Below are 16,906 nucleotides of genomic sequence, written 5' to 3' on the forward strand. Positions count from 1 at the left end.
TTGGCTCGAGGAAAGCTCTAACAAGCTTAATGTGGAGTTAAAGAACCCAAGCTTGAACTAACAAAACAGGCTCGAAATTAATTTCGAGCCCACTACAAAGTTCTCTAAGTCAAGCTGCTCGATAAGTTTAAAATATATTTAAATTATATATTATGCATTTTAGATATGTAATGAATCATTGATTTTTTTTTTTAATTGGTTAATTCTTTACTCTTTGGATAAATTAAATATTAATTTGGGTTGGTACTACACTGTCAAACAAAATCTGAAATAATTAATTAAGCTTTCGTTCAAGCTTGAATTAGGATCGACTTAACCTCAAGTTGACTTCAACTTGATTTAGGATTATCAAACTAATCAACTAAGCAAATGCTTGGCTTGGTTTGAAAGTAAGCTCGAATTGAGCTCGGAATAATGTGAATCAAATTGAACTGATCTAAAAGTTCAAGTTTGGAATTATTGTCAAATCATGCTTGATCAAGCTCAAGCTTTATCAAGCTCGGCTCAATTACACCCCTGTTCTATTGTACCGCCATTCAGTCATACCACTGCATCTTCAACTTCATTCCCAGCTCCTTCCGTTGTTCATCTTAGTGTAACACCAAATAGGTACCTCTCCTTCTGTCACAAGGCCAGAGTCAGGATTTTGGACGTCAGGTAGCTGAATTTTGGTTCCGGCTAGTGATTTTAAGCACAAAGGTGATAGCATATAAGAAGAAAGGTGGGAGCGACGGGGAGATTGGACTCCTCTTCTTATTCCTGAACTACTTATCACGAATGGTAGGACACAATAGGGGACTGATAACATGAAAATTAACACTTAACGATCGAGACCAGAAAAGATTAATCAGAACTAAAATCTATACGTGCCCATAACAATTGTTCCACTGGCAGTCTTCATCAATCAATCAGGAAGAGGAAAGAGGATTTACTTGCCATGCAGATGCCCACATTATAGGCCTCCCCTTCCACCCCAAAAGCAAGCATCCCTTCTCGCTGGCAAGGCTGTACCCCTCGCACCCATACACAGACAGGAGCATCCTAGCCTGGCTCATCGATTTCAGCCCAACCACTTGGAACCCCGCCCGGCCCAGCTGCCGCCTCCATTGATCAGCCCTCTCGTGTCTCTCAATCCTATCGCAGCCTTCATATGCTACGATGTTGCGTATCTCCTCCGCGAAATGGCACTTCTCTATCTTCAACCTCTGTGCGCTGGCCCGGGGAAGGCTAGCCTCAAGGGAGTCAAAAATGGCAGAGTAGTAGTGAAGTGATTCGAGGAACCTGGCGAGAAAGAAAGGCCCGTTGTGGTTGGCATCCTGCTCGACGACAGTGACGAGTGCCGGGTTCAGCTTCTTTGTCGCAGTAAGGATGGCCTTGAGAGACCCCCTGTTCTCCCTCACATACTTGTGAAGGTGCATGATGCTATTCACAAAGACCACTTCTCCCTCCCTCAGCTGGAGCTGGTCGATGCTCGGTAACGATGGGGAGGGCGCCTCTTCCAGTGCTCGAAACTCCACGGGCATGCCGAGCGCATTCGCTTCGTTTATTATGGCTTGCATGCCAGCATTCAGCTCGGGGAGATCGGAAAACGTGGCGCCGCAGATCCCCGTGATCCGAAGAAGCTTCGGCGGGCCTTCAGAGCGCGAAACCAACGTCCTGATGAGAGAAGGCCATTGAAGTGTGTGCTCCATTCCGAGATCGATGATGTGCAAGCAGTCCTTCCCTCGTGCGGCTTGACATATGGCCTCATTTGCAGCCATGAAGCCAAAGGCGATGTAGGGAGTGGTTTGATAGAGGAGGCGGAAGCCTTCCATCTTCTCTTCTCTCGTGACGAGCGGGCCATCGTTGGTGACCGCACCCGTTAGGGAACCAGTTATGCCGATGTTGCGCAAAAGAGACAACCGAGATTTCAGACCCATTGCGAAGCAGAAGGAGACCCTTTGCAGGGAGTCGCCACACGGGTTTGCAAACGTCCAGATTCGATGGAGGGTCGAAGCAGCAAGGCGAGTGTCTCTGCATCCCACTGCCTCAGCACAGGCCAAGAGCAGATGGACCAGCTCGAGGCCTTCATTTATCCCTCTAGCTTCTATGTCAGCGAGACCTGAAGGTACCAAAGGCACTTCTGAGTAGTCTAGAGAATTGCCGACTTCTTCTAGAGATTCATGAGAAACTCCATACATAGGAAGGTCTTGAACTGGTGGAGCATCTTCATTCACTTCATCACATAAGCTCGTGTTGATGACGCTGTCGATGAAATTAGTCTCCTCGCAGGACGCCCATGAACATGGAGGGCTACTTGAATCCCGTGAAGAGGACCACGTCTCGATGTCAAAGAAGGCATCGTCCCATTCACCTTGGTCCTGCTCCTGGTCCGCACGTGCAGCGCAGAACCTTCGGATGGCAGTGCCATGGCTAAGGGTGCCATCTTGCAGGGGAGTCATGGAAGAAGAAGAAAGCCAACCCTTCATTCTTTGGCTTTCCACAGGAGTTGTGTGGCCACAGAGGTTGCAGAGAGCAGGCTAACTAGGACTATTATAATTGTTCCGACCTTGATTTCAATGCTTTTTTAATGGAGTTGTTTTCTTGTTAAGTCTGCGCATTGAAGCCTGTGAGAAGGCAAGCTGCAGAAATTAGGGGAAAGTGACACTTTTGTCGGTCATAGATTTCCATAACGAAGGCTCTTCATGCACAATAAAAAATGCTTTTAATTGAATTGGAAAATGATGCATCACGGCACATAACGTTACATCAGAACATTTGAAAAATTAAAACTTTGGCGCATAGCATGAGGATTGTCATGATGCCTGAAAGCGTCTATTGGTCTTTGATAAAATTTCTAACAAGCGGTAAATATGAAGTATTACAGTGTTCTAGGTAATGGAGGAGGATATCACATTTGATCTAACTTCAGCAGCAGCCTCTTAAACAAACCAATATTTGGAAGTAGGGTCGTTAATTGGTTTTAAACATAAGGTTCCTCCTCATTGGTGAACACCATACGTTCTTTTTCAGCAATCTTCAGAAAGGATTCACTACTATTATTTCGTAGCACCAAGATCATGCAAAATGATTTTTATGATATGCACAGTTGAATGCAAAATTGTTGCATAAATTTGTAAGGATAGGATCTTTGATGAAGACGTCATGCCATAAAAATGAATGGTTTTCTTCAGGAGTAAAAACAAAGGAGTCATTGGTGACCCTGTTTGACCACGAAAAGGATAAATGTTTGATGACAAGTATGATTTACATCTTAATAAGTTTAATTCAGTTCGTATTCTTTTTCATCTAGATTTATGCGAGATAAGATCAGCGGCAAATCTAGAGCAATCAAAGATGCTCCTCCATGACGACATTTGTAATTTTGAATACTTCGAGTCAATTGTTTTATGTGTAGCATGAATGCATATAGGTAGTTGCTGGTGTACAAATGCTTCTTGTTCATTACTAAGCATCCTGGCACATGACTTTACTAAGTTATCTGTGATTTAGTTGCAATGCATAGGTAATATTTTAGCTCAGAAAATAACTTAAGACCAAAAAAATGGGCTTGCTTTTACGATCTAATATTCTTTCTATGACAGGGGCTAATGTGTTGACAGATTTGATATAGTATTTGGTTGAAAAATATAAAGTCATTTGGCTTATTTATTATATCAAAATATAAAGACAAACACCTTGAGAACCGAGTCACTTAATTTGATGGAGTCTGATGTGTTCCTTGACAAATTTTATATCTAAATCACCTTCCGTTTTTAACCTTCTGCTACCTTTGCCCTTTCTTTCCAATTTCTGATTGCATGTCAGCAGGAACAAACACTAAAATTGGGTAAAAGATACAATCAAAGTAATACTGATGCAATAATTACAGCGACATGCTAATTAATTGCAGTAAAAATGCAAGACTATATCACTTCATGTGCAATTGAATTCATGCAAAAGCCTGCAGATTTCAGTTTATTACACCATCTACAAATTCAACAGGAACAACTAGTTATTGACTTGAAAGTTTATTTGGCTAGTATACCACAAGGGTAACATTTGCACCATTTCCCAACATAGGCACACCATGTGTACCGAGTCAAATGTTGATTACGTTGACCTGATCCAGTGGAGAAAACTACTGCGTCATAGAGTTCTTGTAAGCGATTTCAGCACTTCTTACATACTTACGTTATATTGGAAACGAATGGGTGAAAACTTGGAAAGATCTTTAGAAAAATTGTAGATTGTCTGGAATGAGGTTCACCGTGAGCTTGGGAGGAAGGTGACCTGAGATTAGAATAAAAGAATCTACCAGGTCTTGGAGAATGCGAGGTGAAAGAGACGTAGGCTGAGACACCAAGGCCGAGGTGTTGGCCCTCCAATTTCCGAATGGGTACAATTGAAAAAGGATGCTACCCGCCAAATGTGCCGGTGCTACCGACGAGCGGAGGCCGGTCAAGAGTTCAGAGTTAAGGTGAGGAAAAGGCCACCCTTTCAGCAAATGTGGGTCCCCAAGATTGTGGGATATTATGCTCGTCCCAATCTTCTCTTCACCTCGGTCGGCCAACAAGGCATGAGACAGGGAAGGTGGCCGAACTTTTTATAAATCTTAGTTAGCAAATGTCGTCTCATAGGCTAGCTATAGGCTAGCTATGAGGAGCCCTGCAAGATATAATTGGTCCCACATCAACTATAGGATAGATTGATCTTGAATACCAAGTTAAACAACTCAAATAATATAATTTGACCGGTCTTTTTGGATAAAATCTTAGGATATAATAAATGGTATCAAAGCTGATCCAGCTTATGACTATGTAAACTAGAGACACTGCAAGATGGATCTATTTGGATTGATAACGAGCTGATCGTAGCATTTGTGATTAGATTTTTGATACTTATGATTGAATTTAAATCTTGAGGTTTGCTAAAACTTAAATGTGGGGAGGGGAAGAGTATATAAGAGTTTGTATGGGTATTTAATTCTATATCGACTTTGCAATATATAGATCTTAAATATTTATATAGGACTAAAGAATCCAATTAATATCTTTTGACTATTTTTTTTGGATGAGATCCTATATTATTATAAATAGTACCAGAGCAAAACTCAATCTATAGCTACATAGACTAGAGAATACTGCAGTACAGATCCATATATGAATCATAATATTTATGATTAAATATATAATATTTATAATTAGATTTGAATGTATTTAGATCTTTATTTTGACAAAGTCGTTAGAACTTAAATGAAAAAAATATGTGAGGGCTCATATGACTATATAATAAGCAAATTTTAAATATTTATATAAGGTCAAAAAATTCAAATTATATCTTCCATCTAAACTTTTAGGACAAGTCTTGCCCACATGTGCATCTTTGGCTAAACCTTGTTGGTTCCGACACTTAAGAGTCCCTACCACTACAATGGCAGAAGTTTGAGCAATTAGCCATGAATTTGGCAGAACAAGCATCACAAAAGGCCCTTCATGTGAGGCTATCCATGTGATGTCGCTATCAGCATGCACTATTGCAAGCACGTTCTTCCACAGGACACCACCATCTTTTAATCTATTTAACACGCAAGTAGTCCAGGACCAGGGTTGTCCATCAAAATATTTCATGTCATTAGATTAACCCAAAAAAAAAAAAAAACATTCGAACAAAACTTTGGAACACCATGAAGCAATGTTCCTTGCTGAATTCACCCCCAAGGTAGAATATGCTTCTACTTTAGTACACTAAGGGGTGATGTTGCTTTGATGTTTTATTATTGAGGTAGAATATGCCGCTACTTCTAATGTGACAAAGGAGTGTTTTGCATCGTTATTTTAAAGGAAAGGTGGAACATTCTTTCCAAAAAAAAAAAAGGGTGGAATATGCTGCTGCTACTTATGCAACGGCAGAGGATCTTTGGCTCGATAAACTTTGAACCTGAAGATGCAATCTTTCCTGTGGAGGAGGACATTAAGTTGTAGCGTGAAGGACATAGAACCTAGCAGGATGAAGCATATTGAATGAAAGTAGCAGATGGAACAGTTTCTATGGTTCTTGCTATAGGTAATTTAAACGGGGTGCAACAATTATAGTCATTATAGCTCTAGGGTTCTTGCCAACTGTCTGTGTTCAAGTCATCCACCCAATACAGATTCATCATCACACTTGTTCTGAGACGGGTAAAGATAAGATCAACCGATCAAAATTCATCTCATGAAGTAAGAAAGTGAACGAGAAGAATGGAGTAACGACAAGGTTCTGCAGCTTCAGACGAGATTTGACCATCAGCATGACAAGGTCAGAAATCGAGCATCATTAAAGCCCGCCCAGCTATCCTGAGACACGCGCACCGCACAAACTGAAGGCCCGACATATATTTATGCTCTTTTAATGCATTGGGTTAGTGTTGCGTGGGTAAGCACCTGATTGGGTGATCCAATTGTCTCATTTTACTCGGTTATGCCGCCGACTTTTAAGTGCATGTTCAACCTCAGTTATGGGCAGGTTTGGTCATACCCTGCAGTCCACGCTCGGACTCGCACTTTAAGCCGCTTGGAGAAACTGAATTCGAGGGACTTGGCTGATATGAACCCTTTGCATGCTGGACATTGTTTCTAAGGCTGAGTTGGATGCATATGCCATGGAAAAATTGAGTTTAACTAAGCAAGAATTGGATGTCACATTGCAACCAAGATAAACTTGATCATACTGCAATCTTCCTTCACATTGCATCTCATATTGTATAATAATCTGTGCTCTTCGTTTAAAACCTTGATTAGTAGCAAACTATAGAAAACTATGGTGTTATGAAGAAAAATTGCAGATCCCAAATTTCTCTTACTCAAATTTAATCAAGCATTTCAGATTACCTTTATCATGCTCTCTGACCATTGCAGAGGTATTAGTGAAGTGATTCAGTAATTAGTTTTCTTTTCTGCTTTCCACATTCAGCCACTTAAATGTCCAAGCGGTTCGAGTGAAATCAAAAAGAGCATAACCTGGATATGAAAATAATTACTGAAGAAGAATGTGGTGTTATAAACAGATTTTGCTTCTATTTGATAGTAATTTCATAATTATGTTAATGACCAACAGGAAGGATAGAATATGCAAGGATTTGATATGAGCAGTAAATTACAGACAACTGCCAATTAAAAGAACATGAAGCACCCCTGATGACTTGAGTTCCAGAAAAATGCGTATAAAGTGGCTTCAAATCTTACAAATACTTTTTATTGAGTTAAGCCAAACATGAAGAACTATTCGTGAAGAATTAAAAAAAGCAAAGGTAAAAATAAAAAAATATATATATATAAAAAAAAGAAAGAAGAAGAAGAAAAAGAAGAAGCTTACCATAGGCATTTCCAATCTGACATTCATTTTTGAATCCAGCAGTAGCAACTATGCAGAGAATTATATGTACCCACTTAATATCTGGAATGCATATCTGACTGAGAAAGGATCGGATGGGATAAATCAAAGAGAAACATTGTCAGCGAGGGATCTAGTCTGAAAAATAAATAAACAATGTAAAAACATTTAACTTTTTTTTTTTTTAACATGTATTGTGAATTGTATTGTACACAAACAGAAAATAAAGTACATAACAAGATGTGTTTGAACCTTCTTGATTTCAAAATAATAATCTTCTCTTTTTTTATAAATATTATAAAATTTCAAAGTCAAGATTTTGTACTCGATATTTGATCGTCAAAATGAGGATGTTCAATTTTTTATTTGTTATATAAAAAAAAAGGAAGATGATGAGAGATCGGCATATGGAACACATTGTGCAATTAGTAGTTTTTCCCCTTTTTTTATATCAATCCATTACGGTGTTGAATCATAAGGGATCTTTTAGGCATATATAGACAGCTACATGTAATTAGCGGATATCACAATTGACTAACATAGAAAATCTCACAAGTATTTCCCTTTCAAATAAAAGGCAAGACAAACAATAAGAAGGGAAATTGACGCCTAACGTGCTCCAAAGGAAAAGCAATATTCCTAATTTAAAATCTCCTTTATAATATAGTTAGATAAGTAACTCTTAGGAGGGCAAAAATAATATGTCTGCTTTGACATTTCACAAAATAGAGCAGTTATTATTGATGGTTGACTAGCTTCGAATTCAGACACCATTCATAACGATCATTATTGTCGGATTACACGGACATATATCATTGTTAAAAAAGCCGGTGATGTCATAGGAAACTTTAATTGGAAAATATGGAGTAAATACGCATTCTTTTTTTGTTCTCAGAAACAATTATAATCTGCTGGCGATTGTAAATGCTCTTACTCGGGTAGTTTTGACTCTCCTCAACTATCAAAAGGAAAAATACAAGCAACCATTAGATTGTGATCATCAAAGCAAATGTGATATATATGTTAATAGCACTACTCATCTCAGGGTGGTTCCCCTTGATCCCACTAGCTGCTGAAAGAACTGCTGAAATGTAAAATCATCTCATTCAGGAGATGCAAAAGGAAGAGAGCAACATTTATTTCAATGCAACCTAAGCAAATTGCTAGCAATCGTGTCAATGATGCATGAAGAAATTATGACAATGAGGAGATATCGAGATGTCTGGCAAGCACTTGTGCAAACCACCAATGACTTCAAATCTCTGCGGCACAAGAAATTCTTACGCCCCTTTATTCCATTTAAGGCTCGTAATCCTGCATTCTCTCGTCAACAGTACTTATTATCCAAGAAAACTTTGCCTTCTACTTTGTTAATTGTGCCTTTTGACACTCTATTAGCTGTTCATGAAAAGTTTCATCCCACAATCAGCAAGTACTTTGCATAGTTATCTGGCCAGCAACCACTTTGGAGTGATTTTGCCAAGGGAAGTTTTCAATTTCATGAAAATTTAAATTGTTTAACAATAGTTTGTCACACATGTGGCTGAATTTTCAATTCAAAAGAGAAAGGAAAAGGTTTGATAGTTCTTTCTAGTCATGAATACAACAGACAAAATTGCTATAAACTAGAAGGGAAACAACAAAATTAACCAACAAGCTTTCTCATTCAATGGATAACTCTAAAGTTTGCTGAAACATGCTGAACCAGCCGGTTATGGGAGTGCCAAACCAGACTGGTCAGGAACCAGAACTGTTCAGGCGTTTAATTCAGTTCCCCTCCCTGGCTCAGAAAAATCGAGAGTGCGCCCCCTCTTTAGCTCAGAAAACTCTTGAGAGTACCTCCTGCACCTTCCTCCCGGCTGCTCGTGATGGTCCCTCCATCCCCCTTCTCTCTCTAGAGCTCTCCCTGTCTTGGTATGCCTTGGAACAGCATGATACATATCCATACCATACTGAACCACTCGCCAGCCGGTACCCCCTCCAGCAAGCCCTGGATAACTCATTAATTTTTATAGAAAAATATTGAATTATTTGACTAATTAGTGAAATATTTATTTCATAAGCAGGTACCGCCAAGACATCTACATGCCAAACATTGGCATCCCATATGTTAAAAGTCCACTGCACAAGTTAATAAGTTTTTGATTAATAAAAAAATAAAAAAAAGTTAATTAAACATGGTGGCTGATCAGCAACCTAGCATCTTCATGAGACAAAAGAAAAAAAAAAAATGATAAAGCCAATCATATTATACAAAATCATCATGGCTCATAATCAATATATAGGCTTGTGTAAATTGGATAGCTAAAAAAAACAGAACTATGAGAGAGATGAATTAGGTATACAGATAAAACATGGGGAAAAAGCAACAAAATGGAAAGCAGAGCAAAGGAGTAACAATGAGAAAAACCTGATATAGCAGGAGTGAGAATGCCATCTCCAATGACTATAGAGGTACCAATAAGAACTAGATTAAGAACAGCTTTCATGTTATATGCATATGCCTCTAACCATTGGTTGACTTTTGCAGCTAATAAATTCTCATCAAAGGTTTGACAACTGTAGGTTCTTAGTTGTTTATCGTCCAATGATGGTTAGGAATAGTTTTTATTTTAGCATGCCAGCAAAGTAATGAATAAAGTGCAAATGACCCACCTAGAAAATATGGAACAGATAATTCTTGCTCAAAATGGAAAGCAATGAGAACTATTAGAAAGGACAGATGATAAACAATGCATCAACAAGTATACAATCCTACCATTTACTATCACATTTTACTACTTGGGACCCGTTTTAAAAAATTAATCTACTTATGAAGTGTTTAGAGTTCCATCAATTGATTGCCTTGTGAATGCACATCATTGGAACTGAAAACAATACAGAACATCAATTGAAATATACCGATGAATTCATGCATAGTATTTCCTGATGTTTTCTTTGGTAGATTTATGATCTTAGCAAGCGTATTTTCAGGCAGGCACCATACTGATGACCACAATGGGGATCATCCTGTATGGAGTTCTGTAGACACATGGCTGTGCCTTCCATCAGATCAACCAAACCTCAGTCTCAAGGATGTTTACATAATGACAGAACTTGCAAATGCCTCAGTACTACTTTGAAAATTCTCATTCACATTAAAGATTTCAAATCCATGAGTCTTCTAAGTTAGATTTACAAGATCATCATCACATTAATAGCAGTGACTGAAAGGGGCGATGAAGAAGCCGTTCCTCTTCCTTAGAGTGGGTAGGGTTTCAAGGCAGAAAGAAAACCAAAATTTAACAGAAAGACCACAAAGGCAAAAGGAAACTCAGGTCTCAGTTAGAAAGAGAAGGCATTTTCTAACTTCCGAACAAGAGCATCAGAACAAAAACCACGAATTTGCAATACAAGCAAATGTATAACAGCTTTTGAATGAGCTTGCTTCTTAGAGGAAACATTGACTTACCTTCTGTTATTTAAATTGTCATTTCTTACAGCAAAACTTGACAAGAGGCAAGCAATCAATGCTTAATGCTTTTTTGTCGAACATGACTAAAAACAAAAGCATTGTTGTCTGATGTCTTATTTGTGCACCGATGTCAACTAACTTACCATGATGAATATAAAGATAATTGGCATCATGTCTCATCGTCATAAAAGCATGTACATGATATTGGCAGGTCGGCACCCTGTCTTTTGCCAGTTACACAACATGATAAGGCCACCTCCAAAGTAACAGCTGGAGCTGCTGTGTTTCCACATATATAAAGCTGATGCTATGCAACAACTAGAGAAAATCTCACTTCCATCTTACATGTTGTAATACATAGGGTCAGTAGTGAAGCATGAATGCACCTATTCAAATCTTGCACAAGTGTTAATACAGAGAGACAAAAATGATGCATAAATATGCACATATTCAAACACCTCATCCAAGTGATTATGAGTATAAGGTTGTCAGCTATGATGGTTAAACGCATTTAAACAACAAGTGAACATCTCCTAAACATGAAGTTGGCACACCACACCTATAATTACTCAGTTACCTCTAACCATTCTATATGTCACACACATCATGAAGACTTAAATTTGGCTGAATAGGCATAGTGGTGACAGTCTATTCAGAGATACACACCAGCTTCCCCCCTTCCAACTTGCACATGCATACACCAAATACCCTCTTCTATTATATTTGCTGAGACTATATCATCACTCCTCACTCTCTAAAAGCCATATGCACTCAACACAATCCAACTAATTAATGATTACTTTCTTTTTACCATATGCCTCCACCTCAGCACCACTAGCCTAGTTCAATGAAGCAAGATGAAAATGTTACCTCCAACATTTAAGAGTGCATAGATACTAGATAGGGAAGAGCCTCTTGGAAACAAATTATTTATCACATAAAACAAACTCAATTATAGATAATCTTTCTCTACATCCATGCACGCAGCGACAAATGACAAATGCATATTCTTATATGCATGCAAGTGTTTGTGAGTCTGTATAGATTTTTGCATATACAAAACATGCATCTTGCATGTTCCCACATGTATAACTAACATGTATAATTCTCTACATGCAAATGTATATTTGTGTGCATGTCATATGTGTGTTCACACACACATCACCTACTCCAGGGCAGAATCCTGAAGCAAGAAAATAGGTTGCTCGATAGTGGAGCAGTGAACCATCGCACAGGGGTTTATGTTAACATAATACCAATGGAGGGAACAATAATATAAAATTTTAAGGACAGCAAATTAGTACTTACCAAAAAGACAGCAAATTATCTCTTTTCAGTCTGCTTATATAATAACCACATATGAAACCATGTCTTCCACGAAAAAAAAAAAGGAATTATTATATGAACAGAGAAAAGAGCATTAAGATATAACAATGGTCAGTCTCAACTTTACCAGCCAACCAATTTAAAACTATTCCAATCTAACAAGAATTAATTCCTAGTTTTCTAATGTAGCAACATCTAACACAATAGAAATTAATAAAGAAAGAGAGAACTTACCCTGACCATTCTCATTTTTCCTTAAAGACTATGAGAACATATTTAAATAGTACAATGAATGTGAGAGAGCATATGATCCGTGAAAGAGCCCCTATAACATCCTCAGGGTCCTCCACTCCACGCAGAAATGTGTTGTAGAAAACCTACAGCAGTGATGTGCCCAAGTCTCCAATTACCACCTCTAGACCCTGGAATGCAAGTCGCAATACTAACAATGATAAGAATTTCTGCAGGATCAAACAAGTCATATCTCCATAAAGTTTCATCAAACATGAACAAAATTCAGGTTCCAAGATCCATTAATGACATGGACATCCGAAACATGACATGTTATTAATACAAACAAAAATTTACCTTGTCTCCATCCATAACCCGAATTTCTGCTGGTCTTTTCATCCATGGGCTTATTATCGAGCTTCAGATCCAGCACCCACATGTTCCCATTCCCTTTTGGGCATTTCTTATTGATCGGTGCCGATGCCATGAAACGAAGGGCATTCAATTCCAGTGTCCTCAACAGCAGCATGGCCACCTGTTCTGAACTCAAGAAGTACACCACCACCACAAGCCAAAGAAATCCCCTCATTGCCTTTCTTGCGTCAAAATAGAGGATCGGTTTGCCAATCAGTCGTTAACATCACAACGAAATGATGTAGCATTACCCAGAAGAAAAAAAGGGTGCAACATTCTGGACACATAAGGAAAGAGAAATTTAGGGCTTCCAGCTTATGACACGTCGAAGCAACATACGTTTGCGCAAAGGAATGACACCCGGAGAGTCAAGATATTAGGAAACTTGACGCCCCGGAATCATTAATGATCTCGCCCACGTCCGAGAGTGGGCGCAAGGAAGACCAATGCGACGAGAACCAGTCGAAAAAAGAAAAAAAATTACTTGCAACAAAACCCATATAAATATCTATGCTCTTTTCCTTCGAGATCGCAGAGATACCTCAAGGACCGAAACTCCCGCGACGAAATTCAGCGGAATATTCAATCTTTCGGCCAGGAAAAAACAGTAGCATCGAAACCCACGATGAAAGATGGTTTGACGAAGGGAAGAGATCCAAATCGCTCCAAGAACCCAGAACAAGAACAATTGTTCCCAAGCGAGAGCAAAAATCCCGAACCCTTGGGAGAAGAATCTTAAAGCAGAGGCAAAGAATCACTTACTATCAGTCGTAATCGCAGCGAACTCCAAGATTCTTTAAAGAGCAACTAGATAGATATCCAATCTTCTTATCAAAATCTCTACAAAAGACATAAAGAGAAACTAGATAGAGGACCGAACCTCCCGTAGCGAAATCTCGCCAAAATTCCGATCTTTCAGCTAGAGAAAGACATTAGCATCGAAACCCGAGAGGAAAGATGGTTTTACGAGGGCATGAGAATGAAGTCGTTCCCAGAACCCAGAAAAAGAATTCTTTCCAACCGAGAGCAGAAGTTCCAAACGTTGAGGCAGGAACCTTCGAAGAGGCACCGGTTGCGACCATTCTTACCCAGAAAAATCCGGATAGATACCCAGCCCTCCTGTAGAAATCGCAACGAGAGCTCGAGATCCAAGCCTCCAGTAGCAAAACCCAGCGGACAAAATCCAATGTTTCAGCGAAGCAACCAAGAATAGCATGAGGAATGAAATCTTGTTCCTGGATAGAAAGAAGCATGAGGAATGAAATCTTGTTCCTGGATAGAAAGACACCAAGGGAGAAGCAGGGTGAGATCGTGGAAGGCAAGAGCGTAGAAAAGTAGAGGAAAAATCGACAGAAACAAGGAGGGGGCTGGGGGACAGATATGGTGATTTCGCGCCAGGGTTGAAGGGGAACGGGGGAGGGTGGGTGGCGTACATCGGGCGGGTTAGAACGGAGTCCGTTTTTGTAACGACCCAGGTTTTGGGCCCGCAAACTTTTGACAGCCCAAAAAAAAAAAAAAAAAAAAAATTTACAGACTTCTCGTTTCCGATAAAATCAGACTCAAAAAATCCGACTACGATAGAAAATCTTTACTATAAAAATCTCCTTCCTCCCTTAAAATTTTACAATAAAATCTCAAAAAAATTTGAAAGATTTGAGAGATTTTCTCAAAGGAAGCACCGTGGATAGGTGATCGGAAGAGGGAAGGGTCGTCGGAGCTGTTTTTGACCACCGGAACAAGGTACGTTCCTTCTCCCTTCTTTTCGAATTAATCCTCCGGCCATCGATGTGCTTGGAAGCCGGCGAGATGCCAGTTCGGGCTCAAACAGGGACACCCCTATTTGCGTTGTTCTCTCCTTCCGTCGCCGGCAGCAAGGACGGGTGGGGCTGCCACCGGGACCGTAGCCTTGCCGTCGTTGGAGTTGTCGGGGAGGGTGGCCGGAGATGGCCTACCTGGCTGGATGAGGGGGAGGCGCTCGGAAAAGGATCGGGTCCCCTGTTTTGATCGTAGGGAAGAGGAGAAGAAATCTCTTCTCTCTTCTCTAAATAAAAATTATATATATATATATATATAATAAATAAAAATAAATAAAAAAAAAGGAGACATAGATAAGAGTTTTGATAAACCTCAATATACAATTATTTTTTTAAAAAATTAATTTGGTTAAATTGATTTGTTTGATCGGAGAACAGTCCAATGACCAAGGGGACAACGAGTAGGGTTTTGATTTTCAGACTATAAGACTGTGAATTTGATTTCTCATTGATCGAAGTAAGAATCTTGTACATGATCATCACTATATATATGTTATTTATTCGTTAGTCTTATAATTTTGAATTTACAATACTGAATTTATAATCAATGAGTTTTCTATGCTTGAGACACTGATATATAGCTTATATGAATTTCTTTTTAAAATATGAGCATGTTAGTCTTATGGATATGATTTATCAATTTCATCATTCTGTAATTTGAAATAATTCAATAAAATCAAGAATTAAATGAAAAAGATATGATTTGGACTAGCCTCGACATATGGATCAGCCGGTCAGGAGCTCATGCCTGGGACAGTCCGCGAGGAGCTTATGCCTGAGACAGCCCCCACTGGCTTACAGGTGGATCAGCCGGCCAGGAGCTCATACCTGGGACAGCCCGTCAGGAGCTTATGCCTGGAACAGCCTCTCACGGGCTTTCGTACGTGAGACAGTCGGCCAGGAGCTCATCTTGGGACAGCCTTGAAAGGCTTATATGAAAGAAAAAAAAAATTGGATTAGAAAGAGATTGAGGTATGGTCTAGGTTAGTCCAAAGCCAAAAAGGGATAAAAGATTGTCAAACCGAAAATATGAAAAGATGCAACATATAATATGTAATTCAACAATGAATGAAGACTTCACTTGATGATATATGATGATCCATATTATTAAATACATATTTATGACAATATTCTAGTTATTACATACATATGAGTCTTCACAAATTGTATTGATTTCAGAAATATTATTTTTATCTACTGGCTTAATGTACATATGTAGTGATTCTTACTGAGCTGGAGAAGCTCATATTTCCTTCTTATTTTTTTTTTAGACTCGCAGGATGCTTAGTTTGGATAGTTTAGGCGAGAGCAAATAAGAACTGAAGCCTTTAGTAATTCAGTTAGTTTAAATTCTCTGATACCAATGAACATTTGAATAATTGTATTGAACAAAGTTTACATTTGGTTGGAAGTTGTGACTCTGTTGATTGATTTGATATTTACTTGGTTATTTAAATTTTGAAGTGTTAAATTATTTAGGCCTTACATGATCCTCAGGACGCTGCTCTAGGGTTGTGTGGCCGTGTCACATGCCCAACTCAGATGCTGGGTTTGGGTCGCGACAGAGTGGTATCAGAGTCTAGGTTTAGGAATCCTAAGGTTCATTTCAGAGAGAGAGTATATGGGTAGACTTTTAGATGAAAATTGACTAATATGAGATATTTTTCTTAAATTTTCTGACTAAAGTGAAACTGTGTAGGTTGACATGGCACGAGGGATTGAGCGTGGGCGAAATCAGAGACCTACTTGATTTGCGAATGGCTCTAATACTTGGGAGCCAGCTATACAATAAGAAAATGCTCCACCCTCACCGGATGATGATGCACCACAATAAGAACATCCTACTGAGCTTGCAGAGGTCACTCTCGAGGAAGAAACTCCAGGAGAACCTGAAATTCAATTTGGGGAACAAGTTACTACAGCTCAGTTAATGCAAGTACTGGTTCAACAACAAGTGGCTGCAAGGAAAGATATGAGGAGGATATTAGAGGTGCAGTAAGGACAACAACAGCAGATCATACAACAAATATTTCAGGAGCGACAGTCCCAACAGCAACAAGGAGCTGAAAATCAGTATGAATGTCAAATCAATTTATTAGATTTCAAAAACTATGCACCACTGGCATTCTCAGGGATCTTAGCTCCTATGGAAGCTGAAAGCTGGCTAAAAGTAATAGAAAAAGTTTTTCATGCTTTGAGATGTCCTGCTGAAGATAAGATCACTTTTGCCACTTTTATGTTACAAGGTGAGGCAGCCGATTGGTGGGAGATGAAAATTGGAAAGATGGGGCTAAATGATGTACCTTTTACATAG

At 39.1% G+C, this 16,906-nt stretch overlaps 1 protein-coding gene and 1 long non-coding RNA gene across 4 annotated transcripts; both read right to left on the reverse strand.

Moving 5' to 3' along the window:
- Positions 1-468: 468 nt before the first annotated feature.
- LOC105055191 (GRAS family protein RAD1) lies at positions 469-2,499 on the reverse strand. The gene has a single exon (XM_010936944.4). The coding sequence runs from the start codon at positions 2,466-2,468 to the stop codon at positions 909-911; it is 1,560 nt and encodes a 519-aa protein (XP_010935246.3). The 5' UTR covers positions 2,469-2,499; the 3' UTR covers positions 469-908.
- Positions 2,500-8,880: 6,381 nt separating this feature from the next.
- LOC105053020 (uncharacterized) lies at positions 8,881-14,196 on the reverse strand. 3 transcript variants are annotated; one of them, XR_003802160.2, is made up of 3 exons: positions 13,659-14,196; positions 12,722-13,512; positions 8,881-12,555 (listed from the first exon to the last, which is right to left on the reverse strand). It is a non-coding gene; the product is annotated as an uncharacterized lncRNA (long non-coding RNA). The 3 variants fall into 3 exon arrangements; XR_003802159.2 differs by having other exon boundaries at positions 12,722-13,055; positions 13,320-14,196; XR_833412.3 differs by having other exon boundaries at positions 12,722-14,196.
- Between the last annotated feature and the right edge of the window lie 2,710 nt (positions 14,197-16,906).

Source organism: Elaeis guineensis, chromosome 2, assembly GCF_000442705.2.
Source record: "Elaeis guineensis isolate ETL-2024a chromosome 2, EG11, whole genome shotgun sequence".
Classification (NCBI taxonomy): Eukaryota; Viridiplantae; Streptophyta; class Magnoliopsida; order Arecales; family Arecaceae; genus Elaeis; species Elaeis guineensis.

Bases quoted from the DNA above. Each gene is read 5' to 3' on its own strand.
- LOC105055191 (XM_010936944.4), bottom strand. From the start codon at position 2,468: ATGAAGGGTTGGCTTTCTTCTTCTTCCATGACTCCCCTGCAAGATGGC.